The sequence below is a fragment of the Cokeromyces recurvatus genome (genome assembly GCF_025118155.1).
Source record: "Cokeromyces recurvatus strain NRRL 2243 chromosome Unknown BX663scaffold_4, whole genome shotgun sequence".
Classification (NCBI taxonomy): domain Eukaryota; kingdom Fungi; phylum Mucoromycota; class Mucoromycetes; order Mucorales; family Mucoraceae; genus Cokeromyces; species Cokeromyces recurvatus.
Genome location: NW_026251390.1, coordinates 1,126,730 through 1,147,081, shown reverse-complemented (window position 1 = coordinate 1,147,081; position 20,352 = coordinate 1,126,730). Strand labels below are relative to the sequence as shown.

At 34.6% G+C, this 20,352-nt stretch overlaps 5 protein-coding genes across 5 annotated transcripts; 2 read left to right on the top strand and 3 right to left on the bottom strand.

Moving 5' to 3' along the window:
* Positions 1 to 316: 316 nt before the first annotated feature.
* BX663DRAFT_499419 (uncharacterized protein) lies at positions 317 to 2,108 on the bottom strand. Its single transcript, XM_051526174.1, has one exon. The coding sequence runs from the start codon at positions 2,040 to 2,042 to the stop codon at positions 402 to 404; it is 1,641 nt and encodes a 546-aa protein (XP_051386244.1). The 5' UTR covers positions 2,043 to 2,108; the 3' UTR covers positions 317 to 401.
* A 7,134-nt stretch (positions 2,109 to 9,242) lies between these two features.
* Positions 9,243 to 10,361, top strand: BX663DRAFT_529617 (uncharacterized protein; the record flags this gene model as incomplete). The annotated part of the gene is made up of 4 exons (XM_051530259.1): positions 9,243 to 9,299; positions 9,439 to 9,558; positions 9,630 to 10,174; positions 10,238 to 10,361. The coding sequence occupies 4 exons, from the start codon at positions 9,243 to 9,245 to the stop codon at positions 10,359 to 10,361; spliced, it is 846 nt and encodes a 281-aa protein (XP_051386243.1).
* Positions 10,362 to 13,420: 3,059 nt separating this feature from the next.
* On the top strand, positions 13,421 to 14,273 carry BX663DRAFT_549350 (uncharacterized protein; the record flags this gene model as incomplete). Its single annotated transcript, XM_051531138.1, has 2 exons — positions 13,421 to 13,462; positions 13,917 to 14,273. The coding sequence occupies 2 exons, from the start codon at positions 13,421 to 13,423 to the stop codon at positions 14,271 to 14,273; spliced, it is 399 nt and encodes a 132-aa protein (XP_051386242.1).
* A 584-nt stretch (positions 14,274 to 14,857) lies between these two features.
* Positions 14,858 to 15,849, bottom strand: BX663DRAFT_558787 (uncharacterized protein). The gene is made up of 3 exons (XM_051531825.1): positions 15,712 to 15,849; positions 15,547 to 15,650; positions 14,858 to 15,472 (listed from the first exon to the last, which is right to left on the bottom strand). The coding sequence occupies exons 1-3, from the start codon at positions 15,752 to 15,754 to the stop codon at positions 15,068 to 15,070; spliced, it is 552 nt and encodes a 183-aa protein (XP_051386241.1). The 5' UTR covers positions 15,755 to 15,849; the 3' UTR covers positions 14,858 to 15,067.
* A 1,815-nt stretch (positions 15,850 to 17,664) lies between these two features.
* BX663DRAFT_499402 (uncharacterized protein) lies at positions 17,665 to 19,880 on the bottom strand. Its single transcript, XM_051526173.1, has 4 exons — positions 18,551 to 19,880; positions 18,259 to 18,474; positions 18,079 to 18,164; positions 17,665 to 18,020 (listed from the first exon to the last, which is right to left on the bottom strand). Exons 1-4 carry the CDS (start codon positions 19,712 to 19,714, stop codon positions 17,945 to 17,947), a joined length of 1,542 nt encoding a protein of 513 aa, XP_051386240.1. The 5' UTR covers positions 19,715 to 19,880; the 3' UTR covers positions 17,665 to 17,944.
* Positions 19,881 to 20,352: the final 472 nt, after the last annotated feature.

The window sequence follows — 20,352 nt, the reverse complement described above, 5'->3', positions numbered from 1 at the left end:
ATATAATTATAGATATGAACAACCTCTTGTTCGATACATATAAAAGTTAGTAATTCATAACGTTGTTGAGTGATAAGTAGTCATCATTAAAAATGGATCATGTGTTGCTGTCCATTTCTCTGGGCTGTATTCTGAATAAGAATAGAAGAGGAACTGTTGCTTGTCTGTATATCTTGGGATAAAGTAGCCGCTTTATATACATACATGTATATAAGCAAAGAATTGCAGAGTCTGTAAAAAATAATTAAACTCTAATACATGTATTTAATTCTTAGTAATACTTTATAAATAATATACATTTTTTTTTATTGTAGTTATTTAGAATACAAAAGAAGAACAAATAAATATAAATATGTATACACATATATACATATATAAAAGGTAATATAATACAAGCTTTATCATATATCTGCTTTTAGTCCTAAAACAGATATACTTCGATTATGCCCGTCATATAATAACTTGTTTACTGCAAACTGTTCATCAAAATCAAATGATGTTAAAAGTGGGCAGTTAGGAAGCAATTGATATGTTAACCAGTTATTTAGAATTGCTAGCTGTTGTTGTTCATCATTATCAGTAATAAAGCAGTTTTTAATATTTAACCGCTTTAGTTGAATTGGATGCTCTAATACTACTTGACTATCATGATGTGTCGATAACGGTTCAAGAAGTAAGCCCTCGATTTCCAAAGTTTGAAGTTGCTCAGGGATGGACCGTAAAAGAGCAGTAAACGTATCAAGATTACAAAAGATAATTCCCTCTTTAGAAGTAATTGACAAATGATACAATTGTTTGAATTCTTTCAATAAACAAGTTTCAATGAGTATAGATGTTTGATGTATACACCAAAATGATGAAGAGGTCGTCGTGTCTGTCACTTTCTTTCTCCTATACTCTAATATAAGATCCTTGATATTTTCTTTTCGTTTTAAAGACTTTAGACAAGAAAGCTGCTTCTCTAGTTCACTTGAATCACCATATAGTGTTAGTTGCTCTAAATACAAATCATTCATATTCATCGCTTGAATTATTTTAGATGTAAAAGGGTATATATTCATGTTGAAATTCTTAAGATGAGTCCAGTAAGAAAAATTAGTAATGAGCTCTTCTTCTATTACAGGTAATGTTGATGACGTCGTGTTATCTGGTAATGGCATCCATAAAGAAAGATGAGATAGATTTGGATACTTTTGGCCTAAATAATGCAACCATGTTTTATGAATAACTATATCCTCTTCTATACAACTAGGGGTATTAGAGATAGTTAAAGAGTGTAGTCTATCAGCTGATTTCCAAACATGAACCCCACTTAGATTAAACTTTTGAAAAGCGCCTAAGATCATATTGATGTGTCTATTAGAGAATGACATATTGACATGATTTAAGGCAAGAGTTTCGAGTTCAGGACAGCTATGATGAATTTCTTCAAGGTCCTTTAAACTAATAAAGGTATTGGAGATGCTTAGATCAGCCAAATGGGGTGCATTCTTAATGTATCTCAAAAGAGATCGAAACTTGTAGTAGTTCTCTGCATGCCTTGATTCTTCATAGAATTGATCACTGTGATAAATGATATGAATAGAGCGGAGATTAATGACAGGTTGTGGTGATCGCAATAAACAGAGTGTGATTGAATAATAGCGTAATCGTTCTGTCACTCGTTCAAGCCTTTGCCACATTTGGACATTTTTTTTAAGTTGACTATCCTGATCAATAGGTATACTTTTAGGCTCCTCAGTTGCAATAAACTTGAGTGTTTTAAGATTAGGGAATGTAGCTGGTAGACTAGCACGTCGATGAACTGAATTGCAACAATCAGATATAATAAGATCCTGAACTGATTGTTTGTAATTATAGTCATGAAAGAATAAGATGGCTTGTTGAAGTTTTTCCTGTTTACGAAAATCTAGAGATTTATACAAATGGGCCATCTTGATTAAATCGTACCATTTATAACAAACAAGAATGCAATTAAGTTTGTCATCTAGTGAAAGATATGAAGTAATTTTTATAAAGATTTCGGTCGGTAACCTATCCATAATTATTGATTTGTTTTTTCTTAGAGAGAAAAAAAAAAGAAAGAAAGAAAGAAAAGGAAAAAAAAAAGAAAAGGATATATAATAAGATAAGAGATAAAAGAAGAAGAAGAAGAAAGAAAGGAAAACGATATTAAAAGGTAATATATAGTTTTCTGTGAAACTACTAAAAATATAGAAGAATCTTCCTTTAAATAAATGCACTTTATCCTTTTATTATTGTAGTTTGCATACAATATTGGTCATTTTTATGCACTATTTCTTTATTGTATTTGTTATCAATAGAGAAAAAAAATAGATTTTATAAAATGATTTGATTGGACAATGAAGGAGTTGCATAAGATTAAAAAAGAAAGGTTCCATAGTCACTTTTTTACAGCTGAAGAAAATAGGTTGGGCCACAAAAAAAAAAAAAAAAAAAAAAAAAAAAAAAAAAAAATTGGCCCATTTCAAAAAAAATTGGGACGTCAATTTTGAAAATGGGACAACTAATATAAAATAGGACATTAAAGACAGTACAGTTAGCGCAACATTAAAGGGTGTTTTTTGCTATTTATACCTGAAGAACAAAATAGGAAATGTTATTATGCTAGAATCTTCTTGAATCTTTATTTAATAGCGAATTCAAAGATATATAAAGGAATAAAATTCTAATATTATACTATCAATCGAATTTGAGCTCGGTCAAATAATAAGAAAGAAGGGAGGGAAAGACTAAATATAATAAAGTAAATAAAAAATTTGAAGGGTGGGCATAATAACATTTCCTATTTTGTTCTTCAGGTCTAAATAGCAATTCTTAGTCGAAAGAAATTTCTCGAGAGAATTTCTTGAGACCGTCGGAACAAAATAGGAAATGTTATTATGCTAATCCAGAGCTTGAAAGGAATCAGAAGCATCAAAAAATTCGTCTTGACTGGATAGAATCGTCGATGTAAAGTCAACTTGCGCCATTTGATTCCGCTGGTAATGACGAACAAATGTTTCTGATGAAGCCCAGTTACCAAGAGCCACAATGCTGTCTCGAGAAATACCTAGATCTAATGCCCTAGAAGATGCCAACGATTGAATAGAGACCCCAGGTTCATTTGTACACAAAGAGATGAAATGACGATGTAACCACTTAGAAACAGTCGATGCGGATAACGATTCTTTTATATTGTTGGACTTGACAAAGAGAGTCGAATTGTCTGGACGAGCTTGTAGAGCCGGATGATCTTGGATTGCTTTAAAGCATTGAACGGGACATAATTCGTAATCCTCAGTATGCGGGTGAACCGTGAAAGGTTTGATAATACGGCGTTTACTGCGAGTGTTCTTTCGGTGCGACCACTTGAAACTGAAGATGACCATTTTCTAGTACGGTACACGACGCATAGGGGATACGAACCAAATCAGACGGACGGAGAAAAGCAGCCATTGCCAGGAGAAAAGCCAATTTCTGTTGCAAAAACAGGATCGGAGTAGAGGATCTGGAAACAATAGATCGAGCATAGGCAAAAGCTGGAGACACATCGATAGTTGGCCGGTGTATAGACACTGGAGGATCTTCCTTTGACATATGGTCTATATAAGAGTTAATCAGTTCACTTTCACTAATACTTTTAGAGTTGTCATGGAGATGAGTCACCACTGTACGTAAAGACTTAAGAGTGGAAGCCAGTAGATTATGCTCTTGACGCATGTCAGCCAGAAAGTTTACTAGATCCGTAGGAGTGTAAGCCGTATAAGAAATCCCGTTAATAGTAGCCCAGACCAGAAAACGTAACTGACTCTTACGGTAGCCCCGATTAGTCCCATTGTTTGCCAACTGCCTTACTAGTAGATCCTCAACCGCTTGTGAATTGAGGTGTTTACGCACTAGTTTGTTCCTGATAATGTCCACACGGAGAGCATCCAACTCCGAGGTAACAGTGGGTGTGGAGTCTTGGGGATGTCGTTTGCACCGATTGTGGGGGCAGGAGCCATGAATCCGTTAGTGCTAGACGTTGAATTAAAGGAAACCAAATCGCGCTGGGCCAGTATGGCACAACTAGAGTGGCCCGAGGAAGTTTTTCTCGTATAATCTTGTGGAGTACCCGAGTGATGAGGTTCCAAGGTGGATTGATGTAAGGATGCGGAAACTTCGTCCATGGGATGGTAAACACATCCGTATGGATAGCGTCCGGATCGGGAAGCCAAGACACGTACTTTGGTAACAGTTTGGTTGTCCTGTCGGCGAAGAGGTCGATCGAGAACGGGCCCAACAGTTGATTCATCCGGTGGAAAATCGATGGGCGAATTTGCCACTGATTCTTGAAAAATGTTCGACGAGATTCCATATTGGCTATAGTGTTGTGTATTCCACTGATATGTTGTGCTTGAATCATTATCTTGTTGTGAAGGCACCAATTCCAAACTTCGGTTGCCAGTTCCAGTAATGGGAGAGAACGTGTCCCGCCTTGTTTGTTGATGTATGAAAGACTGGTGGTGTTGTCTGTCTTGATCAGCACTGTAGATTTCTTCGGAATAGGAAAAGTCTTGAGAGCCAGGTGGGCCGCTTTGAGCTCTCTCCAATTGATTGATTGCTCCGCCTCCATTGAAGTCCAATAACCATGAGCTCGATGCTGTTTCCAACTGCAGCCCCAACCCGTGTCGCTCGCGTCCACAAAAATAGTTTGAGTCGGTGTTGACGGTAGGAATGAGCGACCATTCAATTTCTTGAGGTTGTGATACCACCATGAGAGTTCCTCCAGACTGGCTTGATCTAATGGTCGAGGTTTGTCCCAATCGGCATCCGTCTTGACCGTTTGATTCTTGTAATACAGGAGATGTCGAGTATACAGTCGAGCTGAAAAAAATGCAAACGTAGCTGCCTGTATTCGCATAGTCAAGCTATGTATTACTCGAGGAGTTTGACGATTGGGCGTGTCCAACACTTGCTTGATCGATCGCCGGATGTCGCGAAGTTTCTTGAGAGGAAGAGCCGCTGTCATCTTTGTGGTATTCAATACAAAGCCGAGGTGTTCTAGTTGTTGCGTGGGTGTTAAGATCGACTTCTTGAAGTTGACGAGCCAATCTAGTTGTTGAAGAAGAGTAACCACCTTTTAAGATTGTTGAAGAGCTAATTCTTTGCTGTCTGCTACCAAGAGCCAGTCGTCCAAGTAAGCGAAGATCCTGATGCCTTGACAGCGTAAGTGTTCTAAAATGGGCTTGCATACTTTGGTAAAGACATAGGGACTTGAGGCTAAACCAAAAGCGATTGTACGATACTGGTAGACTTGACCTTTCCATTTCGAACGTAAAAGCCGTCTTGAGTCTGGATGGAGACCTATATGAAGGAATGCGTCCGATAAGTCAATTGAGACTAGGTAATCGTTTGGATGGATCATTAATGATACTTCTCGTAATGCGTCCATTTTGAAATGAGGAGCGTGAGGGTATTGGTTGAGGCGCTTGAGATTGAAGACTGGGCGAATGCCCCCATTTTTCTTGGGAATGACAAACATGGAGCTGTAAAATCCTGGTGTTTGTTGAGCCGATTCTAGGGAAACAGGTTCTATTGCTTGTTTGGATAAGAGTTCTTGGATGGTCTGATCGATCAGAGGTATTTGATCTTGAGATAAAGGGTGAATTGATATTGGATTTATTGTTGTAGGTGGAGCAGTATGAAAATGAATCTTGTAACCGTGTTGAATTATGGTGTCGACGAATGAGTTGATGGGAAATTTTGTCCAGTTTGAATAGTATTTGCTGAGACAACATCCTACTGGGTCGAGTATTGTAGCTGTAAGTATTGATGTGGTTACTGACGAAATGGGTTGGTGTTCTTCCTGTAGTTGTAGTTGTTGTTGTTGCCACTTTTGCTGTTGTTGGGACGAGAGCTGCTGTTGTTGCTGCTGTTGGTGTTGTTGAGAAAACTACCCTGCTGCGAGGGTGGACCTGCTCGAAAAAACTGCTGATTTGAAACGTTTGAGAAAGAGCTGTTCGAGCCAGAATTACCATTTTGGAAGCGACGACGCTGGCGTTTGTTGATGGTTGCTTCCCGAGTGGCCTTTCTTGCCGCAGTCTGTTGAATCAGAGTGTCGTGGAATACATCCAAAGGGAGAGTGTAATTAACTTCATTTGTAGGCTTCCTAGAGAATGAAAGATCAATCGCACGAAGAGCAATGTTATTACGGGTTTGAGTCATTGATGCACCGAGATGTAACAACAATTTTCGTATATCCTAAAGCATGGTACAATAGCGTTCCAAGTTTGGATTGCCAGCTTCTGAGGAGACAAGTTCATGGCTAAGAATGTCGAGGGGACGATAAACTTCAGATAACGAATATTGGAATTGCTTGATGGAACTGTCTTCGTAACGTTGGCCTTTATTCATAAGGCGCTCCGCTGTTGGGATAGTAGCGGGTGCTTTGTAATCCAAATGGGCCATGGGAGGGTAAGACTCAATGATCGTCTTACGTTCGGAGTCAGTAAGTAAAGGTGAGGTATTCAATGGAGCATTTAAATTCATAAGTTCAGAAAGACCCTCTGAAGGAGACCAGTCGTAATGGGGTTAGGTACCCATTGAGTGTAGAGGTAAGATAGCAGTGTCATCCGCTGACTGCATCGAGGTAGTGGTAGCATTCTGTAGTTGTTCTTGTAGGGCAGCGATTTGTTGCTGCATCATGTGGAATTGTTCTTCAAGAGAGGACATTTAAAATTTTAGGAAAAGAAAATGTTAGGAAGGAAATGCTTGCAACTTGATAGGAATGTATGTGACAAGTAAGCTGGTAATGACCGAGCGAAAAAGAAGATTGATAGTATAATATTAGAATTTCATTCCTTTATATATCTTTGAATTCGCTATTAAATAAAGATTCAAGAAGATTCTACCATAATAACATTTCCTATTTTGTTCCGACGGTCTCAAGAAATTCTCTCGAGAAATTCCTTTCGATTGAGAAGTTGAGATTTTGGGATCTTGTGAAAGTTCGATCTTTTTTTATTTAAAAATATTTGAAGTTATTCAACACTTATTTTTCGTATTTTTTTTAAAAACAAAACAAAAATTTATCATGTCTTCTAATGCTGTTTTTTTATCCCTTCTCTCCCACTTTGACAATGAAGCAGGTGATCTTACTTTCGCACCTATGGACGGGTTGATAAATAATATTGTTGGGGAGCAACAACATATTCGTGTCGTAGATAATAGTCTCTCCATAAATACGGTAATGGAATGGGAGACGAGTCATCCAGCTGGTGAACCTAACAACAATTCAACGATGCAACTTCTGATTTTTATGGAATACAGAAATATCATTTCTGAAAGCGAAGTATCTCAAGAATCAGAGGTGCCTTTAGCTGAAACACCTTCTGCTGCTCCGTCTACTCCTGTCACTCCTGTTCGCAGTAAAAGAGGAACATATCGTAAGTATACTGAAAAGCAAGTCCTAGATTTATTCCATTTGGTATTCGAATGTGGTATGACAGCAAAAACTGCTTCTGAGAAGACTGGTATCGTCATTAGAACTGGTCAGAACTATATCCGTCAGGAAAGACTGCGAAGAGCAGCTGAATACGAACCCCCTTCTGATGTCTCTGGACAAGCAATTGAAGAGAAACCTGTGAAAACAGAAAACAAGAAACTTTTTGATGACCACTCTAAGTTCTTGGTACAACTTTATGAGAAAAATCCTGCAGATACATTGGCACAAGCTAGGGAAGCCTTATGCAAAGAATTTGAAGGCTTGACTATCACCTTGTCTGGGCTTCAGAAGCACTTGGTGAAGAAGTGTTGTTTGACTATGAAGAAGCTTGAAAAGCTGCCCGCGAAAAGATGCTCTCAAGATACAATAGAACTTCGTTGCGAACGTCTACTAGAATGGCAATCTTTAGACGACTTGGATTATTCATCTAACTGCGTTTTCCTTGATGAGGCGGGATTTAATATGCACATCAAGAGAAATTTTGGCCGCTCTGTTCGCGGAAAACCAGCAAAGGTCGAAGTTCCAACTCAATGGGGCATCACCTTAACAATGATGGGCGCTATTTGTGAGAAGGGTGTGGTGAATCTGACTTTGAAGAAGCCTGAGGAAGTGGTTTCGAAGAAAAGAAAAACTAAAGACGGATCATCGAAGAGCATCAATGGTCGAATCGGAACTCAAACAGAGCACTACTTGGAGTTTATTAGCAGTATCATGGATATTCTTGATGAGTGTAATATACAGGGTCGTTATCTCGTAATGGATAATGCCCCAATTCATACGTCTAAATTAGTTCGAAGTCTAATTGAAGGAAGAGGATATAAATGCTTATATCTTCCTCCTTATTCGCCATTCTTGAACCCAATAGAAGAATTTTGGTCGAAGGTAAAGTTTGATGTGCGTCGGGAGGAGCTTAGTGAGAAGGCCCAGCTTACACCAAGGATTTTGGATTCTGCCAAGAAGGTGACTTCTGCTGACTGCGAGGGACGGATCCGACATTCAATCTCTTTCTTTGAGCGTTGTCTCAATAAAGAGACAAATTTATAATTTTTTTTAATAAACATATAAGTTTGACTTTATTTTGCATTATAATTTATTGAAATATTTTATTTTTTTCTACTTATTATTTGCGTTTGAGATTTACTTTGTAATATTTTTGAATTTGCATTTCTTTAGTATTGGAAGAGTACAAAACCGTATTTTAATCAGAGCAAAAATAAAAATAAAACTAGTGCAAATAAAAAATAACTGGGTGCAAAATAAAAAAAAAATAAGTGCAAAATCAATCGGATCACAGATGCAAACAAAATTTTAAAAGCCGCATATAGGGAAGAAAAATCCAGTATGTCTTTTTTTTTTACAACTGTGGTCCAAATCCACGTTTATTTTTTCGTTTTTTTTTTTTACAACTAGTCCAAATCCGCTTCTTTTATTTTATCATAATAATGAATAGTACCGATTTCTTTCAAAACAACGAAAATCTTCACTTTAAAGAGTATATCTTAAAAACTCACACCAATTATTCGAAAGCCCATCTAAGCTCTTTAAAAAAGATTCTAGTCCATTACATCGATGATATCTCTTGTTGCATGGAATCGGCTGATCTCCAAAAGAAAAATCAATTGAGGAGATTAAAGACCACATTTACAGTAAGTATAGTGATTTTATTCTTTTATATTAAAGATATCACTAAATTTTACAAAAGGACGAAGAATTGAGAGAAATATTAACGGCAATCCAAAGCGATCAAGACGATATGCCTATCATTAATGCCAACATCAGTTCTAGAGCACAACCCCTTATTTTTGGCTCAGTAAGTTAAAATACAGCATGAAAGGTTTATGTGTGAGCTAATTAATTCATGTAGGAAAGCAATGTTTCTGGCTCGAATGAGTCGCCCGTAAGTTCAATCTAAATTAGCCGTATCCTATTCTAATTTTTACTACAAATAGAAACGTCAGATGGAGGGCATTCAAGAGTCCGTTGAAATCTGCGAATCCAACAAGAGACAACGCAAGCAGGTAATCCGTGAGGGTTTTATCAGCTCCGATATAATCAGCGTTGATAGCGATGTATGTAACAAAAGATAATACTGTTAAGCAAACACGTGCATTTACTGATTTATTTCTTGTTCTGAATATAGAATCCTACCATTATCTTGTCCGAGTCTTCATATGTTGTATCTGAGGCTGATGACGCTCCCTGTGGCTACATATGTAAAATGGGAATGCCTGAGCTTGATAGCAGTGACATTCCTAGTTTGCCAATAAAAATCGCAGACAGCCAACTTGCGGCATTGGTTGCTGATGCCCAATCATCGGCCCGAAATAACTCAATGCACCCATTAGACGTAGTCAATCGTTTAAGATTGTCTGTGATATTTGAATCTGATGAAGAACAGGCCTATACTATGGTAGACTTACCAAACAGTGTCTATCAAAACATTAGAGAGTTTAAACGGGCTATTCTGGCCAAAAGATTCTATAATCAGCCTGAACCAAGTTCGAACTTCGTGGAGTTATCATTAAACAATATATTTAGCTCAACATACCTTCTTCATGGTACGGATCGTATCAAGAGCAAAGGCTCTGAGCTAAATTTAATAGCTATATCCGTTTCAACCTTTTTGTCGCCGTTCTTCTCTTCTCATGATGATGTGCAGATGGAGTTCGACTCTATTTCATGGGTGTACAAACAACAAGAAGTTGTGGACGAGAACAAATTACGTCCCGATATTTTGATTCATGCCAGACAGCATGGTCAAGTAATTGAAGTTGCTTGTGGAGAAGTTAAGAAGCCTGGTGTGTCTCAAGAGCGTCTAAATGAAGATAGAATTCGCGTATTGGAGATGATGAAAAGGCAGCTCCATATCTGATTAAAATATGCCAAAGCTCACTATGAAGCAGTGACATTTGGAATTTTGGTTCAGGGTAAGATTAGACGATGTTTGTTGTAAACTTCCTTAAAACTAAATATCTATGTTTCTTCCTTTTTTCGAAAGGTCTTTCTGTCGTACTTATTCAGATGACCCTTGATTTGACAAAAGGTGTGTATATCTATCAAGAACAACCACCGTTTCCCTTGCCGACGACTTTCGAGACGTACTCTCACATGGACACGTCTATGGAATTCATGCAAACATTCAAGGTATGATATATTAACATTCTATCGTTTTACTAATATTAACTGGTGTCACTCTATTTTGTAGGGGAAAATAATCAATTCTTTGTTGAAGCCCGAAGACAGTAACAAAAGCCAGATTTGGGAAGAATACAAGGGCCATGTATGGCCAACACCCTTGGCTTTTTTGCCTATATATCCTGAAAAAAAAAATAAGCTCACACTTACGTCTTCCTACTTCTGTGGCCAATATGTTATTTTTGTGTCCAATATGTTTATGAAATTTTTATGCATCATTCTATATTTTCTCCTTTATTACTTCTATGTGAATACTAAAATTAAACAATATTTAAGATATCAAATGTCGAACAGTCTTTTTTCTAATTGATTTTCCAATATTTAGAATCATTCTGAGTGTGATGGAACGTATCAAAGAGAAATAAAAAAAAAACAAAAAAAAAAAAAAAAAAAAAAAAAAAAAAAAAAAGAGAAAGAAAAAGAAAAGAAAAAAGGAACAAAAGGAAGTATAGTTTGAAACTGTGTTTTATTCAATAAAGAATAGTAAAATAAAAAAATAAGGATTAAAGGTTCTTCGATTATTTTGTGTCTAAACAACTGCTTGTATTTATATTAATGAATCCTGAATCAAAAAAATAAAAATAACCGTCAAAGAACATGAGTCATGAAACAGTGTTAGTATTCAGATATATACGTCTTGTTGATTCAAGAGACTAATTTCTATGGATTATCTATTGTTTGATCTGAGTGTATGTTCCTGATATTTTTTATAGTTTTATTTTATTGGATCAAAGACGACCTGAATCCTTTGTCGAGGTTATAAAAATAAATATTTTAGAAATGATACGATGTCTTAAAATTGATACATCTAGACGATTGGATGTCAATAAGTTTTATATTATTTACAAGATGTTCTATACAGAGTTTTATTTCATATTCAGGCTTATAATTTATCCTTTATTATGTAGTTCATCTATTATGCTTATATCCAGAGCTTGTTCTATAACACTGAGGATGATTTTATGCAGAAATATATATATATATATATATATATATAAACCAAAGGGAAAGTCTATTTAAATTGGGCTTTATTCCAACAAGCTTTTTTTCTTTAAATATCTAATATTGTGTTGGTCTTTATATAGTTTTCAAAACAGACTATTGTGATATGAATTGATGACTAATAATGGACGTGAGTGTGTATTTGACAATCGGCAAATATCCTTTGGATTTGGTATATGATTCCTAATATTAGTTTGCCTTGGTATTGTACTAACAGATCAAACTTATGCTTTATTTTATGCTGATTGGCTGTATCATCATTTAGCGCCCGTACATGTCAATTTCAGTCTGTATAAATTTATCAAAGTGCCTGCGAATAAACATTTACATTAAATTTTACTGTCATTCTAGATCACATCCATCTGTGGGTTCAGTTGTAAGAATAAAAGATTTATAAATTGCCGTTCATGCGTTCTTCTACAGAAATCTACTCCCAGAGTTTACCATTCAATTATGCTCAGTGAAAAAAAAAGTCAGTTAGTTATTTTCGGATAGGAAAACATATACAAGTTATACATTACTTCTTCTTGAAAGTTACGAAATGTGAGTCAGTGATGATAAAGAGACAACAATTCCATTTGCCCACGATGCATCCAAAGGCAACACAAAATAGCACCGCACAGTAGAGAGTGGGGGTGTCACAGCAAGGATAGCCGTCAAGCTCCTGGAAATTGCTACGGACCAGCGGGTCTCATACCTTTCAAATAAGTCCTTGAGTATGCGAGGGCTGGGGTGTCACATTGCAGCCAAATGGCCACGCTGTCAAGTCCGTTCTTTATCAGCATCTCACAATCCCATTTGCCCACGATGCATCCAGAGGCAGCACAAAATAGCACCGCACAGTAGAGAGTGGGGGTGTCACAGCAAGGATAGCCATCAAGCTCCTGGGATTGTTACGGACCAGCGGGTCTCATACCTTTCAAATAAGTCCTTGAGTATGTGAGGGCTGGAGTGTCACATTGCAGCCAAATGGCCACGCTGTCAAGTCCGTTTGAGCGATGCGTTTGCAAATCACTGAATTTTGCAAAAAAGATTACCATTAAGCTAGAACCTAAATAATTCAAAAATAAATAAATCACAAAGATTTGGACAGAATGTAAAATAACTAGTTTTATGACAAAGAGTATTGATTTAATCTCTTGAATTATATTCAATACATCAGTAGTAAATGGAACATAAATAACAGATGAGAAACAGTTGAAAATGTTTTCACACCAAAATTTTCAATATGACGTGTATGATGTGACGGTTTCTAAAAGTCACGTCGTTTATCCATTAATGATGGTCTAGCATTGTACATGCTTCATATCAATGGATCAATAAAGTATACGTAATTAGTTGCAGCAATACAGTGATCAGATTACAAAAGAACTCCACATTGTAATGAACCATAGTGTGAAAAAAGCAGGTTTGTTTATTTGAATTTTCTTTCCTGTAGTTCGTATTTATAGTGATGGGGATATTTGATAAGTCGCAAGTTTTAGTCACATTGTACAGACCACTATTATTGTACAGTTAGCGCAACACTAAAGGGCAGTTTTTAAAATTCTCTTTACTTTTGTTAAATGAGTTCATACTTTTTTTTTTTATGAAGATGGCCAGGGAAATATTTATGATGAAAATGGGCGCGATACGATGGAATACGAAGAAGAGATTAACCCCTTCCATCTAAAAACGTTAACTCGTCTTTGACTTTACTGCGAGAAGCAAAATACAGAGCAGAAGGACACTGAGATGGAAGCCTTAGATGCTGAGATGGAGGAGATTGCCACTAACGTAAAGATCAATAGGGGTAGGAGTTATAACAACTACACCAATGATCAGAAACTGCTTTTTGTCTATTACAATAGGATTAGGTAGTTCAATGCTGCCAGATTTGGTAGATTAGCAGGCGGTGTTGTTGAAAGAACTGCACAGAAATGGGCTAGGAGACTGAAAGAGGATAAAGATTGGAATATCTTCGAAAAAAACAAACCAATAAAATCAATAAATCAGCAGGCCAGCTTGATGAGAAGCATAAGATTCACCTTTTAAATTTTTATGACAGTAATCCTTAAGCCAGGGTTGTGGATGCAGTTTGTTCACTTACTGAAAAATTCAAATCATTCACACTGAAAGAATCAAGTGTGAGAAGTTTCCTCAAAACAAAATGCAACCTTTCATTCAAAAAAAAAAATCACTCGTCATCCAGCTCCCAGAAACGATTCAACCGAAATTACAAACCACATAGCGTGGGGTTGAGAAGTGGAGCAAAACAGATATGGATTACCTTGAAAACTGTGTTTTTGTCGATGAATCAGCCTTCGATATCAATATGAGACCTCCAGGAGGACGGTCTATTAAGGGCACACCAGCTATTGTAATCACTCCTACCATCAGAGCAGTATCATACACAGTTTTGGGTACAATCTCGGTGAAGTATGTCGTGTCAATGGAGCTTCGAAATCCTCAGGAACACACATTCAAAAGGCTAAAAATCGATTCTGGTAATCGCAAAAGAAAAGCACTATCAAAACCAAAGAAGTCTGTCTCCAAGGGAACTGTCACTGGCCATTATATGAATTTTATTCAGAAAACAATGCATTAAATGGATTGCATTCCGGAAATGAAAGGATATTATATAGTTATTGATAATGCGCCAATCCATACATCTAATGAGATTGATACTATGGTGACAGAGAGAGGATATAAGTGTATTTATCTCCCTCCTTATTCCCCTGAGCTTAATCCTATTCTATTGAGCAATTTTGGTCCATAGTTAAAAATAAGGTCAAACGTAGTCAATTTCAAACCAAAGAGGACTTATCAACAAGAATAACTGAGGCTTGCAATAATGTTCCTCCAGAACATCTTCGAGCATTTGTACAACATTCGGTAAACATATTTAAAGATTGCTTAAAAGGCAATCCTATCTAATAAAATGTCACAAAAAACTGTAAAAAATATCTACTGAGGATCGAAAACTGCCTTTTGAGAAAATTGTAACAGCCCTTTTATTTAAAAAATCGCCCTTTAGTGTTGTGCTAACTGTACTGTCTTAAATGTCCTATTTTATATTAGTTGTCCCATTTTCAAAATTGATGTCTTAATTTTTTTTTGAAATGGGCCAATTTTTTTTTTTTTTTTTTTTTTTTTTTTTTTTGTGGCCCAACCTATTTTCTTCAGCTATATAGAAGGGTAATTTACATGCCAATAAGCAAATTAAAATAGATATGTAATAAAAAAAAATGATACAAGATAATTAAATAAATATGTAAACCATACACACATATATGTATATTATTTATTTATTGTTTTATTTATTTCAGAAGTAAAAGGGAATGTTTTACATAGATTTTATGTCAAAAAAAAAGGGGGGAGACGGTAAAGAAATGAATCTATTTAAATACCATAAGCGTCTTCAGCAGTATCAAATGCAGTTCTAACTCGAGTAACATAACCATTTGCTACGTCCAAATAACTATCAGGAGTGACAGCTACTAAACAATTATCCAAAGTGGTAACTTGAGAGTCCAAATTTTTAATATCTCCCTTAACAATATTAGTAGCCAATAAGACGGCATCGAATTCGGGCTTTTTGACAGTAATAGCAGCTAAAGCGGCTTCAATTTGAGGGACAACAGTGTCAATGACACTAATAACAGCATCTGCTTCTTCGTTAGAGACAGTAGTAGTAACAGCACAACAGGCAGTTGTAGTAGACTTCAAAAGGGCCTCAAGCTTTTGTTCTTCTGAATGAACAGCAATAGCACCAGGATAACCAGCAGCTCTAGTAAAGCTGTTTACCTACATTACGCACATATTTATTAGTTGAACATAAATAATATTCCCTTTTAAACCAATTTTTTTTTTTTTTTTACCTTAGAAGTAACGGTACCAAGTTGAGGAAGAGCGTCATTGAAACCATTAATACAGGCTTGAACACCACTAGAGATATCACGCTTGCTAAGAGTAGCAGCATTAACTAGATGTAATAAATAAAATACAAATTAGATTTATCTTTTAAATAATCATATTCAACTTACCGGAGGCAGCAAGAGCAACAGCAAAGATAGAGAAAGCACGCATTTTAATTTTGTTTGATAATGATAAAAAAAAACAACAACAACTATAAAATAGATCTCTATTTATATATTCTTCTTGTTCATAAATTTGATAAAGAGGTAATATTGATATAGAAGCTACAAAGTGTAACAACGCGTCTAATATATTCTTTTTTTTTTTTCCTTAAAAAAAAAAAAAAAAAAAAAAAAAAAAAAAAAAAAAAAAAAAGCTTGTACTTGTGAAAATAGATAATATAAAGCATTTCTAGTTGTTCAATAATATAAAAAACAAAACTTACATATCATGTTTACATACAATTGAGTTATAACAATACGAATGTAAAGCATATTATTGTAATCAAATCAAGTAATTATGTTAATAAAGCCAAGTAAAAAAGAGAAATACATAGTAGCAAATTTTGATCGAAATATATGCTCCTGAGAAATTTTTCATTGATTTTGTTTGCACATGCTTTTCTCTCTGTTTTCCTTTTTTTTTACCTTGAGAAAGCAATGAAGTAATTCAAAATACGGAATTTTATTAGGTTAACTGACTGCTACATTACCAGTTACTTTCCTATTTTGGTGTAATTGAAATTGAGTTATTTTGGCTCTCATATTTCTGTTAAATGAATACTAAAATGGAAAAATTATATAAAATCAAAATTACCAACAATTAATATAAAAGAAAAATACTACTTGTATTAACATAGATAATGACTGGACTTGATATTGAGTATTTAAAAGATGAATGCTTAACTATATTAATACAAATTCCATAACACAGTCAAAAAAAAAAAAAAAAAAAAAAAAAAAAAAAAAGCATAAATTAGGAAACACCGTTTAAAAGAAAAGCCTTGCAGTTATACATGTGTTTATAATATTCTTGTAGTTGAAAAAAAAAAAAAAAAAAAAAAAAAAAAAAAAAAAAAAAAAGACACACTCAATTCATCTATTATTAAGAAATAGAGCGCTGTTATTAACAGCAATTGTCACAAGTAATTTGCGAGGAAATCAAAATTTGGTAAATATTGCTTCTTCTATCCTACTTCAGGTACGTTCTTATTCAACAGAGTGAATTCTGCATTATCTTCAGTGTATCGTATCTCAAAAGATCTCTAAAAGATAAAAAAAAAAAAAAAGAAAAGAAACCTTTAAAAGCAGGGTCATCAGATCATGGGAGAATTATGGAGAAAGTTACATCCTAATTTATTGAGTAGGAGGCAAACGAGAAAAAAGAAGAACAAAAGTAATACTAAGCGCTTAAAAATAGAATTACAATGAATTTATTGTTACCAAAAATTGCTTTATTAGTACAAACCTTTCTCTTTTCAAAAGTGTATGAGCTATTGTAGGCTTCATAAGGTTTTAGTATTTATTATCCAACTATGTATGTGTACACACTTATTCCACAATTAAATTGGATATCTTCTTTTCATTCCGTGAAAGGAGAGAATCTATTAAATTATTATGTATAAATAAACTATAAGTCTAAAGAATAATAGGAATTTAAACAGTACTTGCCCAAGTTAACAGGACAGCAGGTCTTAAGAAGAGAGAAGAATGGGGTTTGAGTACATATTTTATAGCATACGTTATAATAAATAAAATGCAAGATTAGTGTAAACAAAAGTGTCGTTAACTCTTATGTTAAATTCAAAAGAGACTAATAATAATTAGCCAAACTACTGCATAGAGGACTTTTATTTCCCAAACTGCTAACAGATTTATATGAATCTCGCGTTGACTCATACTTTTGGGCACTGATTCAAATTAGTTTAATTATATAAATATATGTGTATACATTCGTTATAAGGGTCATTGATTTTAGTACTGCAATTTTTATATTAAACCCAAGGGATCACGAGTATTTAAAATACCATGCAATTTTTATTTTTAGCGATACTTGAAGATACATACATGTGTAAGAACCTCCCCATTATGAAAATTCAAGTTTTATATATACATATATAATATTAATATTAATAATAATAATACCTACAATGACTAATAGAATTATTGCTGCTAAAGAGCATTTTAGGTATATTCAAATAGAATGCTTAAGCATCCTCATCTTTTAAGTGGTTATTATAGCTATAATTAAAATAATAATATGTTGGATATATCCTTTTACATATATCAATAACACATGAATCTTGATATGTATTATTTGAATGTATATAATGTAGTTGTACATAATAAGCAATTAAATACCCTAATAGATTGCTCTTCGTCTTGGGTTATATATTTCCATCCAAAAAGGATTAGGCTTCATAACACCATCAGGGCCCCTATTATAGAACAAAAGTATAAATAATAAAATTCTCTTTTGCTATCATTATAACGTACAAAATGGTATCAGTTTTTCTAAGCTTCACATTAGGGATCAGAGGTAATAATTGACGCATTTTATGTTTATGACTATCAAGTAAAGACTATTATATACATATTTATACATATTTTACAATAAGAGGCTATTAATATATATACAAATCGTATATTTTCAAAGTATGCATGTATATAATGTACCTTATTATTGCTTTGTTGTGGTTTGTCAGAGTATGATTTAGGAACTTTAGGGTTTTCATAAGTAGAGAGGAATGAGGGATGATAGCTTGGAGGTGTATATTTTTGTTGATCCCGTACTACATCTCCTAAATCTGTATTGCCCTCATTCTCTTTTATAAGATGCGACGATGTTGGTGAAGGAAGATGATTATCAAAGCTATTTGTAAATTCCATAACCTACACGTTTTTTTTTTTTTTAGAAAAAAAATACCATGTTTAACTTTATATTACTTATTATTTTAATAAAACTTACTTTTGATTTAACATATTTCACCTTTCGCTCAAGAGCTTCCACTCGCAAGTCAAGTTCTTCATTAGTAAGAGAAGTCTTCTGCGTAGAATCTGACGATGATTTATTATTATTGTCTGTAACAGGAATCGACTTGTCATTATTCGATTCTATTGATTTCCTACTTTTATATTCTTGCCTTACTGGAGATAACTTTGAAATAGCTTCCTCAAGTTCAAGAGCTAAACGCATTACTGGTTTTGAAGGAGATGGAATATCCTTCCATGTTGTAGGTATCTGTTGTGTCAGGACACTATCATTGCTCAGCCTTTGCTTCTTTGTCTCTTCATAAAGAGGTGTGGTGTCATCCATAATAGACATCATACGTTTTCTAAATGGCGATAAAGAACTTGGACTGGTTTGGGAGACAACAGGTTGTGATAAATTGTTGTTCTCTTGAATATTTTTTAATTTTTTGTTGTGTGAATAATCTTTATGATTTTCTTCTTCAGCAACAGTCGATATCCTTCGCTTGCTTGGTGACATTCGAGTAGATGAAAAATCAGTGACGTTCGTCTTGGCTTCAGGGGGCTCATCGTTAATAATTGCTTTATAAGTAGGAGTAGTAGGAGTGGGTGTTTCATTTGGTTCAAGATGATGATTTATTGATGACTGAACACTAAAACTTTCATAATGGCTTTTATTATTTCTAAGCGGTAAATAAGGAGACCTCTTGGAGGTGACCGATAAAGAGCTCTCTGATGGTGGTAAGATGGATTGAGTTGAGTTTTTAAAAGCAGCAGACCTTTGTGAAGAGGAGGGGGTAAAGTTGGATTTATTAAAAATCAATCTATCAGGAGATAAAGGAAGTTGAGAGGCGTTTAAAGTGGGTGATGATGATAAAGAGGGCTCAGTTTGTATGCTAACATCTCTTACTAAACTGCGTCTTTGAAGATCGGGCAAGACTCTTCCAAATATAGGTTCACTCATGGTTGATTTTGGCTGTTGTTGTGATATCACTTTTTTGTTTTGATTAATTCCTATTGTCTCGCAAAATCGTTCAAATTCATCAGTGGCTGATTGTCTAGCAGCTGAAATGATGTTTGAGAAATAAGAAAAAATAGATGAATGTTGTTGAGAAGATGATGATTCATCTGATGGAGCATTGATGCTGAATGATTGGGTCATACTAAAAGTAGGTTCTGATTTATCTTTTTGTTTTTTTTTTAGAAAAAAAAATAAACGTAGAAGAAATGGTATAGAAAGAGAACAATCCTAGGGAAATAAGAGAAAAAAGAGGATACCTTCTCTCACACGCTTTTCTAAACAAACAAATAAATAAACAAAAAAAAAAAAAAGAAAAAAAAAAGAGAGAGAGAGACAGAGAGGGAAAGATAGGCGGAGGAAATTAAAAAAAAAAAAAAAAAAAAAAAAAAAAAAAAAAAACGGCATTTTAGGGAACAACATCTTTTCGAAATAAATGTTAAAAAAAATCACATTGCATTTAAAATGGCCATCAAATGCTTACTATTAAATGTCATAACAGGTTATTATAAATCTATAGTGCATAGCTGATGTTCACTTTTTTTTTAAAAAAAGAAAAATCCTTTCATTAACAGTTTATGATTCAACACAAATTAACAAGGTGATCGTCTTTTTTTTTTTTTTGTAAGGATGGGGAATGACAATTTTGGATTTCTATGCCATATTATTAATCAAGAGTAATTTTCCCTTAAATTATATACTTTACACATGCTAAAGATTTGAAGAATGTAGTTTATAAGTCTTGTTCAAGCCCATACTATATAATTAAATAATGAAACAGA